A 14,973-nucleotide genomic window follows, 5' to 3' on the forward strand; every position below is an offset into this window, starting at 1 on the left:
TCAGGGAGCCCCATGCAATGTAAGTTTGCAGAGGCATGAGATTCTGATTCCTCTGGGTCACTAAGGATGATATTGTCAGGAACTACCTCCTCCCGGCCACATACAACTCGTTGGGTTTCTGTGAACTGAAGACTGCTGCGTGTTATTCTCTACATCCATGCTGACACAATCCTCCTCCTCCTCCTGTTCTTCCTGTGTGTTTGGCGTCCCCCAGGAATGCTATCTGCATAAAGGGGGCCTTAAATCCTCCTCATCCTCCCGCTGTTCTGCCTCGAGTGCCCTGTCCATGATTCCACAAAGCGTGTGCTCCAGCAAGAAGACTAGAAGGACAGTGTCACTGATGCATGCATTGTGCATGCATGCAATGTTGAGTTCCACCTGGTGGGCAAGTCACAAATGAGACAGTTGGTAGGCAGGCTGAATTCCCATTGAATGTCAGCCAGCCAAGCACTGGCATTGTATGACCGCCGGAAATGACCACAGACTTTTCTGGCCTGCCTCAAGAGATCTTGTAAGCCTGGGTACCTGGTCAAGAAACGCTGCACCACCAAATTCAGGACTTGTGCCAAGCATGGAACATGTGTGAAGTTTCCCTGTCGGAGGGCGGAGAGAAGGTTGGTGCCATTGTCGCATACAATCATTTCTGGCTCAAGCTGCCATGGCATCAATCACCTCTGAGCCTGCCCCTGCAGAGCTAACAGAATCTCTGCCCCAGGTGGCTCCTGTCCCCTAGGCAGACCAACTGAAGCACCTCATGGCATTTTTTAGCCTGACTGCTTGTGTAGTCCCTTGAATGCTTATGGAGCACTGCTAGTTCAGAGGACAATTCTGCAGAAGAGGCCACAGAGGAAGAAGAAGAGGAGGGGGTGGAGCAAGCAGATGTGGCAGAATCACCTCCAGATTTTTGGTGGCGGAACAAGCTCCAACACTGAACCCTGTCCTGCATCCTTCCCTGCTGCCAGCAGAGTTACCCAGTGCGCCGTGAAGGAAAGATAATGTCCCTAACCATGCATGCTGGACCATGAGTCAGCGGTAATATGAAACTTGCTGCTGACCACCCTGTCCAATGAGGCCAAAACATTGCCTTTCACATGATGGTAGAGAGCTGGGATGGCCTTACGTGAAAAAAAAATTGTTTTGGAACCTGCCACTGTGGTACAGCACATTCCACAAATTCACAAAAGGGGGCAGAGTCTACCAGCTAGTAAGACAGCAGTTGCAGTGCTAGCAATTTGGCCAAGCTAGCATTTAGACGCTGAGCATGTGGATGGCTGGGACAGTATTTTTTTTTTACGGTTCAGCAACTGGGGTAGCAAAATTTGCCTGCTGATATCAGCTGGTGGTGTACTGCTAGCAGATTGGCTGCAAGTACTTGTGGCACCCATTACTATACCTTCATTCCTCTCAGTGGATGTTTTTGAGAGGACTGGAGGTATAGTAGGGGTTGAGATCACAGATGAGGAGCAAGGAGAAGTCTGCCTTTTTTATTATGTGGGTCTTTCAGGTGCTGTTGCCAACGGACTACATAGCAGGTCGTCATATGTCTTGTCAAGCACGCGAGTGCTGTTCTGGCCACGCTTGATCCTCTTCAGACATAGATTGCAAACAGTAACAGTGCGATCCACTGCACATGTGTTGAAAAAAGACCACACCAATGAAATTTTGGAAGTCAGCTGGGAGTCAGCAGCGCTCTGCACCTGTGGAGCTCTGTGGTGTAACGCAATAGGGTGCCTGCCCATAAGCTGGCCCCTGAAAGACATCCTGCCTCATTGGAGTTGTGCCTCCTCCTCCTCACGTTCCTCCTCTCTTCTCTCAGGCACCCAAGTACAGTCAGTGACCTTATCACCCCCTCCCTGGTTGTCACTGGAGCAAACTTGGCAGTATTTATAAAGATGTTTATAAAGATATGGAGTGCTAGAAATACAAACATGATATATGTAAATAAGAATCCACTGTCATTGAGTGTAGAGTCCATGTTCCAAGAAATGGCATAGCCCACAGTGTAAATATGACAGGTTGAGGTGAACTATGAAATCCTCCACCGCACACCAACACACCGGGCCTCTTATTGCAGAAAATGGACCACTAGGTTATAGGTGGTCAGATAAGCATGATATATCCAGCTGAATCTCATAACATGGAGTGAATCCACAGGTTCATATGTAGGATAAAAGGGAAGCAGCTCCTCATAGTGTAGTATCTTAGTCCAAAATGATTTTATTAAGTAAAAAGTATACAGGGTACTCACATTTGGAGAATTAAAATGAGCATTTCAGGAACAAAAAAAGTCCTTGGTTAATATTTGTTTCCAACCAACAAAATGGCCTCGGTCAGCACATGTAGTGTCATGATGTCAGCTCTCCAGGCTCCACCCTGTGCAGCTTTTCGTCCAATAAGGAACGTCGTCAGGGGAACGTATGCTGCAGCTGGGGGAACATGACTGCTAGTTTCTTGTCTTTTTGTGGCACCCCCTCTCTCTAGGCTCACGTTACTCCCTTCCTCAACCTGGGAACCAACATTGGAGCCTTCAAATTGCTGCCCATCCAACAGGAGCATGTAACCAATACTATGGTTGAATAATTCTGGTGACTCCTCCATGCATGATGGTGGGACTACGGAAGGAGTAACTGTGGACAAGGACAATGGAATAGTCTGCTTTGGCAGCTGCGTTGGAAGGCAAACTAGTATGAGCCTGGGTGACAGAGAATGAGGAGGATGAGGACGGCTTAGTTATCCACTCCACCAGCTCTTCTGCATGTTATGGCATAATAACATAGCCAGCAGCAGAAACAAACTACAAGCGTGCCCCACCTGCAGAGGGTGCACCGTGTACGCTAGCAACACTTTTCACTGTAGACACAGAGGCAGCTTGCCCTCTTTTAGTCTGCCTCTCCTTGGTGGCCTTCTGGACATGATGGGGATTTTTTTTTCACACCGCACTACACTGTATTATATACTGTACACTGACTGCACTGTATTATATACTGTACACCGGCTGCACTGTATTATATACCATGTATACCACCCGAAGTGTATTACAAACTGTACACACTGTATTATATACTGTGTACACCACCTGCACTGTATTATATACAGTGCACCGGCTGCACTGTATTATATACTGTGTACATCGCCTGAAGTGTGTACACCACCTGCACTGTATTATATACAGTGCACCGGCTGCACTGTATTATATACTGTGTACATCGCCTGAAGTGTATTAGAAACTGTACACACTGTATTATATACTGTACACCGGCTGCACTGTATTATATACTGTGTACACTGCCTGAAGTGTATTAGAAACTGTACACACTATATTATATACTGTGTACACCGCCTGCACTGTATTAGGCCATTGGCCACACGTGTCAAGATTTTTTCCCTGTTTCCTAACTATTCTTGACACTCAACTTGGGTACTAAACAGAAAGGAATGAAAAATTGGGCTATAAACCTGTTTGGCAAGGGTAATCAGGGTAAATATTTGGTAGCTCAGTGGTCAAGACTTTCTCATAAAGATGATCTGTTACTTTAACAATTACTGAAAGCTGCTGACAGAAATGAAGTGCAGGCAGTTAAGAGGTGCCTGCGTGTACCTGCATCTGCTTTGTGTATCCTTTGTTTAGCCTGAATTTTTATCCGTTCTGATCATGAAAAGCGCCAACACTTCTGGGTAATGTAGGAGTTTGTCAATAAGACCCATTGCCATACATAACTATTGACCCCTCAATACCCCTCTCTCATCTAAAGAAATGTATAGAAGACAGGAAGGAGGGGGCAAGCCTCAGAATTATAAAGAAAACACTGAAGTGCCAGAATCCCTAGCATTCAGGTTAGGCAGTGAATACTGAGAAATTCTAAAGGTATGTGCAGACACCTATGGTTACATTTTTAAAGTGACAGAGTGTCTTTAAAGCAAATACTAAAAATGTAAAATGGTCATACATTACAAAAATGTTTATGGTTGTTTTCCCAAAAAATATGAAATATTTAGCCTATATATTACAGGAGTTCTTGGTCATTCTTGTTTTTATCATTCTAATGTTATGGATCAATATTTGTTTTTTTAAATGCAGTTTTATAAAAATGGTAAACTCATTTAGCTCTATTTATGTACAATGAAAGACAGCATTATTAATATGCATTTTTAATAGGATATTTATCTTTGGGTCAATAGTTTATGCTCTAGAGGACATAAGACTACAGTGTGTTTAATTTCTCTAAAGTGTTATGAGCTGCGCCAGATATATCTGGAAATGGTCCAAGTGAGGTACTTTTACAAATCTGTGTAAAACTAACTAAACTTTCTAGACTATAGAACCACAGACCACCCATCGTGTAACATATATTCAACAACTCAAATTTAGCCTTTTATTATGCTGACTGACACAGTAGGTTTTATATTTAATACAGAAATAATAATTAGCATTTGTAGAAAAGCAAGAAAATTATTTGGATCTTGGCTTCAGAATAATATATGTGTTGCTATTTTCTAAATCATAATTTACTAAAAAGTTTTGAACTTTGAGTTGTTGTTGTTCAGTCGTTTAGTCGTGACCTCATGGACCATAGCGCGGCAGGCTTTTCTGTCCTCCACTGCTTCCCGGAGCTTGCTTAACTTCATGCTCATTGTTTTGATGATGCTATCTATGCATCTTGTTTTCTGTTGTCCTCTTCTCCTCTTTCCTTCCATGATTCCCAGCATCAGGGTCTCTTCGCATTAGGTGGTGAAAGTATTCGAGTTTCAACTTCAGGATTTGTCATTTCAGTGAATATTCAAAGTTGATTTACTTCAAGATTGACTGACTGGATCTTCTTGCCATCCAAGGGACTTTCAAGAGTTTTCTCCAACACCATAGCATCAATTCTGCAGCGTTCAGCCTTCCTTATGGTCCAACTTTCACAGCCATAGTTTACTACTTCAAGATTGACTGGTTTGATCTTCTTGCCATCCAAGGGACTTTCAAGAGTTTTCTCCAACACCATAGCATCAGTTCTTCAGCGTTCAGCCTTCCTTATGGTCCAACTTTCACAGCCATAGTTTACTACTGGGAATACCATAGCTTTGACTATACAAAAGAAAACCCTCTGGGGGTGTGACTGTGGAGGCACTAAAAAATGTGTCATATATATATATAAAAATATTTATTGGTACAAAAGGATAAAAACTAATAGGACATACAGAACATCATGCAATTATGTAAGATAAAGGTACAAAGAATTCATACAACTAAAGACACCTTTATTTTTCTTTTGTATAGTCATTAGGGATGATGGCACCTCACCTACTGTAAACCAGAGCTACCCCCCACGATAGCGTTGACTATAAGGCACTTTATCGGTAGGGTGATATCTCTGCTTTTTATAATGTTTTCTAGGTTTGCCATTGTTTTCCTCCCAAGAAGCAAGCATCTCCTAATTTCATGGCTACAGTCACCGTCTGCCGTGCACTTGGAGCCTAGGAAGATACAATCTGTCACTGTTTCTATTCCTACTCTTTTTATTTGCCAAGGAGTGATGGGACCAGTTGCCATGATCTTTGTTTTCTTAATGTTCAATTTCAAGCCAGCTTTTGCGCTCTCCGTTTTCACCTTCATTAAGAGACTCTTTAGTTCTTTTTCACTTTCTGCCATTAGTGTGGTATCATCTGCATATCTCAGGTTTGTTGATATTTCTCCCAGCGATCTTAATTCGGGCTTGTGATTCCTTGATTCCTGGCATTTTGCATGATGTACTCTGCATATAAATTAAATAAGTAGGGTGACAATATACATCCTTGCCACATTCCTTTCTCAGTTTTGAACTAGTCAGTTGTTCCATGCCCTTTTCTGACTATTGCTCCTTGACTTGCAGTCCTGACAATACAGTATTTTCAGAAGATAGGTGAGGTGTTCTGGTATTCCCATTTCTTTCAGTATTTTCCACATCTTGTTGTGATCTACACAATCAAAGGCTTTACTGTAGTCAATAAAGCAGAAGTAGACATTTTTCTGGAACTTCCTTGCTTTCTCCATGATCCAGTGAATGTTGGCAATTTGATCTATAGTTCCTCTGCCTCTTCAAAATCCAGCTTGTACCTGTGGTAGCTCTCAGTTCACAGGCTGCTGAAGACTAGCTTGTAGAATTTTCAGCATAACCTTGCTAGCGTGTGAAATTAGTGCGATCATACAGTAGTTTGAGCATTCTTTGGCGCTGCCCTTCTTTGGAATTGGAATGTGAATGGACCTCTTCCAGTCCTGTGGCCATTGTTGACTTTTCCAAATGTGTTGGCATATTGAGTGCAGCACCTTAACAGCATCATCTTTTAGGATTTTAAATAACTCAGCTGGGATACCATCACTTCCGCTAGCTTTGTTATTAGCAATGCTTTCTAAGGCCCACTTGACTACACTCTCCAGGATATCCAGTTCAAGGTCAGTGACTGCATCATCATGGTTATTTGGGACATTCGTTTGAGTTGTACAGCTAAACAAATGCTCTCTTACCAACTCGGATCCTGCGTACTGCGTGGAGTGTGTTGATGTCCACGAGGGAGAGTCATGCCTTTGGCTAAAGATTTACTGCATCCATCCTCTGATGAGGAGAAGACTAGACATAAGAAGAAAAAGTTGTTACAGAGCCCAAACTCCTACTTTGTGGATGTTAAATGCCCAGTCCTCTATAAGATCACTACTGTATTTAGCCATGCACAGATGGTTGTCCTTTGTGCAGGATGCTCAACAGTCCTGTGCCAGCTCACAGGTGGAAAAGCCAGGCTCACAGAAGGTTTTTCTTTCAAAAGAAAGCAAAACTAATTTATTCATCATCGTTTCTGTGACATGCTGGTGCACCTTGCAGATTGCCCTTCAGGATGATTCGCTCGCACAACACTTTCCTCACTGTGGTCTAAAACATCTGTCTTGTTGGCTTTTGTAATTCACAGAGATTTTTTGCAGTTAAAGTTTGATTATGTGCAAACCATTTCCTAAATAAATTTAACATTTCCAATTGAAAAATAAATAAATGCTTTCATACCTCTACAGTACCTGACACAAACTGGTGCATTAAATAAGGCAACACATTGATAAATGATGATGTACAAACTAAAGTTAACCACTGCAAGCAATCACATTTTAATGAATTATGAATGATTAATTTTGATTGCTTGAAGTGCAGCTAGAGTCTGCAATACTTACCTTTTCTCCAAAAATTTGAAGTCTGTAAAGTCCTTCGCCAGCAACTTCTCCCTGCCTTCTTCAGATGCCCTGATTGGCTGGAGCAGGATCGCATAACTCTTCCACCCTAGCACAATGCTGTAAATTGAACTGTGCATGTGCAGCTCCTGTACATTTTACAGAGGACTGCAGGCATGCAGGAAGGTTTCATTTATTGCAGAAGAGACATTGCATGTCTCTTCTGTGATAAATAGTCTGGCTGCTCGTAAGCTGGTAAAGTTTAACTTTAGTTCTGCTTTCATTAAAATTGCTGCCATTTGTTGATTTTGTTGCTATGGTAACTATACTAAGATAGAGGATGGGTACTATATTTGCTAATGGAGCTTTTATTACACATAAAAGTACAACCTAGAAACAAATGCCCCCCCTTTTGGGGAGGAGGGTTATGTTTGGGTTATCCCCAAACAGGATATTGCGCTAAACCTGTAGTTAACAAAGAGAACCAGAACCTTCACTAAGTGGAAGGGTTTGACAAGTTGGCAGTGTCTCCACCCAGGACAAGGCCTCTCTGAACGGAAGAGATTCCCTTCCTGGGAAATTACCCAGTATTCTAATCAAAGTAGTTGGAAGCAGAGGAAATAATGCAAATTGCATATAACATTAACCATAAGTATATAGATGCCAAATAGTATAGAAATAATACAAGCTTTATACAATAAAAGATTAATAATAGTACATACATCCAATGTAAAAACAGATAGCAAACAGCCCAATAGGACTCCTGGTGGAATTGTGCACATACCGTATACCCGGCTATATATAGTTATAAATAAAAATACCTCCAGATGAATGTTACAGCAAAGTCCAATAAACAACTACATTTGCCTGACTGTTCCAAACCAAATTAATTGCAGGCTACAGGGGTTCATTTACTAAAACTGGAGAGTGCAAAATTTGGTTCAGCTCTGCATAGAAACCATCAGCTTCCAGGTTTTTTTGTCAACGCTTAATTGAACAAGCTGAAGTTAGAAGCTAATTGGCTACCATGCACAGCTGCATCAAATTTTACACTCTCCAGTTTTTAGTAAATCAACCCCACTGTGTGGGAATCACAACTGATAAATCAATACGAGAATTGTGCGTCCATTTCTCTACACACAGAGCCCACTAACTCTAAAACATAACTTTTATTCATACACAGCTAAAATAACATACTGTATGTTGACAAAATCTGGTAGGAGTAATCAAATTAGGTTTTCCATGAAGAGAAACAATCCTGTACTTATGTCAAAAAACTGGTCATACTAATGAGTGCCTCCCACATCAGACTATTTTAAATTTTACCCTGCATCCCCTGATAATATAAAGCACATCAAAAATTGAGTACCCCAACCCCAAAACTCCATACACAACTAAAATACCATATGTTGGCAAGAATTTTAACTTAAAGTGTTACTAAACCCACAGCAGAAAATCAGTCTATATATGCAGAATAGCATGCTTGTTCTATTCACTGTGGAACTTAAGGGGTTAATCCTCTGTATTGTGTAAAAAGGCTCTTTGATCCTGTATGGACAGAACCTTCCCATCCTGCAGGGTCTCTCTTGGCAAGGCCAGATAAGACACAGTCAGAGTTGTCCTGCTGCACATGCTCAGTTTGGTCTCTAATGCTGGAGGGAACATTTCCTTGTTGAGCTGAGCTTTTCAGGTCACATAGTATTGACATCAGACATTTGGGCATGTATACAGATCCTAAATGACAACCCAGTCCCTCCCTCCTCCTCCATGCCCAGTAATTAAAAAAGAACACAGTGGGTGGGGTGTCACATTTTGATTCATGGATGATCCGCCTCCCATAATAGCATGAGAACACAGGCTGTAGTGGAAATCTCCTTCTACCTGAACACTCAGCACTCGGGCAGACCTTGCAGTTTATCATGTGACCATGAATACAGATCAGCCAAAAAGGTATATAGTGGCAGTATTTTAATGTAAAAAGAAGATTTATAAGCTGTGGGCAGTGGCACTGCGATGGGTGGGTGGGGGGGGGGGCTTGGCGGATGAACAATTTTCATATTACTGGGTTTAGTAACACTTCAATGAACCTGCAGGTGGATGATGCAGGGGATCCATTGACAGAAACATTCCCTTATTACTGGTTATACTAATGTGTGCCTCCCACACCAGACTATTTTTCAATTTTACCCTGCAGACCCTGAAAGCAGATCAAAAAGTACACAACAAAGTCCAGTTGCAGGGGCCCCTGAGAATCATCAAGATATGATGTCCATCTTTGTGTCAGAGATCTTAAGACAAGATGATGAGGAGATCCTCTAACTGGTTTCCAACCAGTCTGGAACGCAGCTTCTTACATGCAAAAACTGTGGTGTGGCACGGCACTGGAGCTCAGAGCAAGCTTATTTACTCTACTATTTAGATGGTCCCTAGTGATTTCTAATTTGACATGCAAATGGTCCTCTAACTACCAGAAGTGGCCATTGTGTGCCTAACCTGACTCTAGCCTATGCTGGTGAAAACTAACTAAAGCATCCCAGACTAGAAGGAACAGGGTTAACTAAAATAACATGAGCTGGATATGACTAAAATAACAGCAATAACTGCAATATATCACAGGTGATATCACTTGCTGCTCAGTGATTGCAGTATTCTAGTCTGCATCTCCCCAAGGTTATACTTAAAATCTGGCCTGTTAGTGGGTCCTGAGGACAGGAATTGAGAACCACTGTACTAGAAGGTGACTATTACATAAATAAAGTAGCTCTAACTCTGTGCTTGTGAAATATGACAATAAATAGCAATAGGACAGAGATATTCTGTCTGTCACAAAGATTTAGAAACAGATTCAAAAAGCTATGGGCAGCTGTAGTAAGACTATTAGAACATAGGGATGCTTGCATAATTGTCTCTGGCCTGGATTTAGCAGCATGGACAGGACATGTGGCTGAGACTTTTCTCTCTCTCTCTCTCTCTCTCTCTCTCTCTCTCTCTCTCTCTCTCCCTCTCTCTCTCTCTCTCTCAATTTGCAGGCGGTACACAGACTGCTCCACACATGGCCATCACGAACAGCTGGGTTACCAGCACCCAAAGTAAACACCAGATTTGCACATGAACCTTTTTACTTTTTCTACTTTTTTTACTTTTTCTCAACAATGAAACTTAACAGTCCAGATATTGGCAAAGGCATAGTCCAAATAGTGGCATAAATTAGACAACATGGCAGCAATCAGGAGACATAAGGTGTCTTGTGGCTCATCCTTAATAATGCTCAGTCCTTCCTCAACTTTTTAGGTCAGTACCATGAATAACATTGCCCTATACTACCCGGAAGAGAGAATAAAAGGAAAGACCAAAATCCTTTTCCTCTTTAGCTGTCCATTACTCCTCTGCTACCCAGATTATTTCCAGCATGGGCCGGAAAGCGGGGGGGGGGGGGGAGAGTACAAGCACCCTCAGCAGGCCTCTCTCTCCTCAACCTTCTCCCAGGAAGAAGAACTAGACATATGCAATTCATTTCATTACAAAATTGAAAGCAATACTATTCAATAAATCAAATAAAATTATAACAAAACAAATTATCCAAATTTGAAAATTCAAAAATGAATGCGAACTTGAAATGGAATCATATTGCAATAAATACAGCAAGGTATAAAAGTGAAATAAGATTATTTCTACTTAGGCTGCTGAATAGAACAGAACAGAACAGAGCAGAATAGAATGGAAAATAAGAGAATAGAATAGAGTAGAATAGAATAAAACAGAATAGAATAAAATAGAATAGAAAATAAAATAAAAGAATAGCATAGAATCAAATAAAATAGAATAGAACAGAATAAAAAAATAAAGGTTTATAATATAATATTATAGAACAGAATAGAATAAAACAGAATATAATAAAACAATAAAATGATATACTAGAATAAAATAAAAATAAAAATAAAAATAAAAAAGAATAGAATAGAATAAAGCAAATTAGAATAGAGCAGAATAGAAAATAAAGGAATAGAATATAATAAAACAGAATAGAATGGAAAGAATAGATTACAATGGAATATAATAGAAAACATGAGAATATAATATAATAAAACAAAATAAAATAGAATAGAAAACAAAATAATAGAATAAAATATAGAAAAACTAGAATAGAATAGAATATAACGAATATAGCCGTCTTCCGAAATCTGAATTTTGAACTGATTTGAAAAAAACGAATATACAAAACAAATTCCAAAACAAATCAATCTAACATAACGTATGTGATGAAATTAAATTATTAACTTAACAAATACTAAATGAAACACATTTTTCTAGGAACTCCAGACCCCAATTCCACTCACCTTAAATAGGGCTGCCCAGAAGTAGCCCACAAGTAGGAGGAGCAACCCTTAAGGGGACGTCTGCCTAAGTCTTCCTGCTTAGAAATTAAACATTATAGCTGAACTACAGGCAAACAGCTAAATACACAGATGATATTCATATATATATAAAAGTATATATATATATATATATATATATATATATATATATATATATATATATATACACACATTATTTAACAAAAGTGAGTACACCCCTCACATGTTTGTAAATATTTTATTATATCTTTTCATGTGACAACACTGAAGGAATGACACTTTGCTACCATGTAAAGTAGTGAGTGTACAGCTTGTATAACAGTGTACATTTGCTATCCCCTCAAAATAACTCAACACACAGCCATTAATGTCTAAACTGCTGGCAACAAAAGTGAGTACACCCTAAGTAAAAATGTTCAAATTGGACCCAATTAGCCATTTTCCCACCCCAGTGTCATGTGATGTGTTAGTGTTACAAGGTCTCAGGTGTGAATGGGGAGCAGGTGTGTTAAATTTGGTGTTATCGCTCTCACTTTGTCACACTGGTCACTGGAAGTTCAACATTGCACCTCATGGCAAAGAACTCTCCGAGGATCTGAAAAAAAAGAATTTATGGTCTACATAAAGATGGCCTAGGCTATAAGAAGATTGCCAAGACCCTAAAACTGAGCTGCAACATGGTGGCCGAATCCATACAGCGGTTTGACAGGACATGTTCCACTCAGAGCAGGCCTCGCTATGTTCGACCAAAGAAGTTGAGTGCACATGCTTAGCATCATATCCAGAGGTTGTCTTTGGGAAATAGACATATGAGTGCTGCCAGCATTGTTGCAGAGGTTGAAGGGGTGGGGGGTCAACCTGTCAGTTCTCAGACCATACGCCGCACACTGCAGCAAATTGGTCTGCATGGCTGTCGTCCCAGAAGGAAGCCTCTTCTAAAGATGATGCACAAGAAAGCCCCCAAACAGTTTGCTAAAGACAAGCAGACTAAGGACATGGATGTCCTGGGGTCTGATGAGAACAAGATAAACTTATTTGGTTCAGATGGTGTCAATTATGTGTGGCAGCAACCAGGTGAGGAGTACAAAGACAAGTATGTCTTGCCTACAGTCAAGCATGGTAGTGGAAGTGTCATGGTCTGGGTCTGCATGAGTGCTGCCAGCACTGGGGAGCTACAGTTCATAGAGGGAACCATGAATGCCAACATGTACTGTGACATACTGAAGCAGAGCATGATCCTCTCCCTTCAGAGACTGGGCCGCAGGGCAGTATTCCAACATGATAACGACCCCAAACACACCTCCAAGATGACCACTGCCTTGCTAAAGAAGCTGAGGACAAAAATGATGGACTGGCCAAGCATGTCTCCAGACCTAAACCCTATTGAGCATCTGTGGGGCATCCTCAAATGGAAGGTGGAGGAGCACAAGGTCTCTAACATCCACCAGCTCCATGATGTCCTCATCGAGGACTCTGTAGGTATAATAAAATATTTACAAAAATGTGAGTGGTGTACTCACTTTTGGGAGATACTATACATATGGATACTGTACTTAAAAGCTGTTTTACCTGAAAAAAGTCTTGAGAATGCCATTGATCTAGCACAGAGCTTAGTGCCATCTAGCAGGACATGAGACTTGATTTTGATTTTCTGCAGTTCAGAGACACTTACAGGTCTTGTCCCTGCCCCCCCCCCCTGTCTGTCTGGACTGCAAGAAGCTAATACCGGGTTAAACTTGAGTACCTATTTATATGTAGCAATAACTCTCGGTGGAGCTGCTGATTTAAGCGGGCTTGTTACCTTCACTCTCGATACCTCTGTTTCACCGACACCCATTCTAGGGTTCCGTTGAGTTTACCTCTGGACGATATAAGCACCAAACACTTGAGTAGGTTTTCCAATGCTTTAATAAACGAACAAGGGAAATAGCAGGAAAGAGGTAGAAGGAAACCTGCAGGGAAGCTCAAATACTCTTCTTAGTATTCTTTAGAACATTTCTCTGAATATTGATCACTTGTAGTTGAATGCACTCCCCCTGTGGGATTCAATCTTTACCCGCCTGGATAGACCTCTCTCACTTGTCTAGCAGCCAGTATGTAGCACAAACTAAAGTCTCTGCCACAGACTTGTTTGGAATAAAACCCGTGCGATCCTCTGCCACAGGATGTATTGGTTTGTGATGAAAGTCAGACACAGTACTTGAACCTTTAAGCCAACCCGGCAGTACTATACTGTAAGATCACTTCGGAATGCGTCCTCCAACCGAGTCACCAGGCCCCTCTCCAGACCAGCACCCCGCGTGATCCTTCCATGACGGGTCCTCCCCTGAGATCTCCTCAGTTGTCCAGCTTCTTCACTCAGGATAGACAGCTCAGGACCATTCCTCTGCTGCTGTGGTAGGCCCCAGACAGGCTTCTGGGCCCACCCACACGCCGCAGCGGCGCGGGCCTCCGGAACGGAGGACCACGAGGTGGTATTCCTAGTGCATACCTGTCAGCCAGGAGGGCCAGCAGGTGGCTGAAAACGAACCCTAAAACATGGCGTTTGTCCCATAAATACCCTCTCCCAGAATGCAACTAGGAGGACCACCTCCACCGAGTTATCTCCGGGACAGAGGAGCACCCATACGCTTCAACAAGTTGCTCTTCCAACACCAACCAATGGTATCAACGACACCCACCGGCACAATGTGGAACTACACGCAACGTCAGCCAAGCTGGAACAGAGGCAAATCCAACTCCCTCTAATAAGTGACCACTAAATTTACCTATCAGTGGTAGATTAAAATCTACCAGTGCTACATATATTTTATTGGAATTTATATGGTGGCAACAGTTTATGCAGTGCTTTACATATTGCACATTCACATTAGTCCCTGCCCTAAGGGAGGTTACCAGCAAAATCCCTACCTCCCAAAAATACATACACATACTAGGGGACAATTTAAACAGTAGCTAAATAACCTACAAGTGTGATTATGAAGTGTAGGAGGAACTACAGTACCAGGAGGAAACTTAATTGTGTTACTATGAAGGAGGGACCAAATTTAAAGTCCAGCTACAGAAATGTGAGCATTCTCCTTTGCTTTTTGGCTGCACCCATACTGCAAGGCTTAACTTCTTGTTTATTCTAGCATAACGTAGAAGCACTTTTATTCACCTGATTCTCCATTCCCCTGGCAGATGATGCTCCCCCAACTCTTATGGTGGACTATCCCTCGGCGTCATCAAGTTGCAAAACCCTGCATTGGTCTTGATAACATCAGCACCTTAGACAGCTGGATCATGGGAGAGAAGACAATACAAGGACTGGTCCAACAGAGCAGAGGATCACGTAAGTACATTTTTTTTCTGTGCCCCATATACTGTACCTAAGCAAACATTTAACCCTGGCAGTGCAGGTGCAGCAGCAATGCAAGAGCAAATTTCAAGTGTCCTGGAGTT

At 41.6% G+C, this 14,973-nt stretch overlaps 1 protein-coding gene across 1 annotated transcript; it reads left to right on the top strand.

Moving 5' to 3' along the window:
- The first annotated feature begins 6,541 nt into the window (after positions 1-6,541).
- Positions 6,542-6,796, top strand: LOC141145888 (small ribosomal subunit protein eS27-like). The gene has a single exon (XM_073632700.1). The coding sequence runs from the start codon at positions 6,542-6,544 to the stop codon at positions 6,794-6,796; it is 255 nt and encodes an 84-aa protein (XP_073488801.1).
- The last annotated feature ends 8,177 nt before the right edge of the window (positions 6,797-14,973 follow it).

Source organism: Aquarana catesbeiana, linkage group LG05, assembly GCF_042186555.1.
Source record: "Aquarana catesbeiana isolate 2022-GZ linkage group LG05, ASM4218655v1, whole genome shotgun sequence".
Lineage (NCBI taxonomy): Eukaryota > Metazoa > Chordata > Amphibia > Anura > Ranidae > Aquarana > Aquarana catesbeiana.

Bases quoted from the DNA above. Each gene is read 5' to 3' on its own strand.
- LOC141145888 (XM_073632700.1), top strand. From the start codon at position 6,542: ATGCCTTTGGCTAAAGATTTACTGCATCCATCCTCTGATGAGGAGAAG.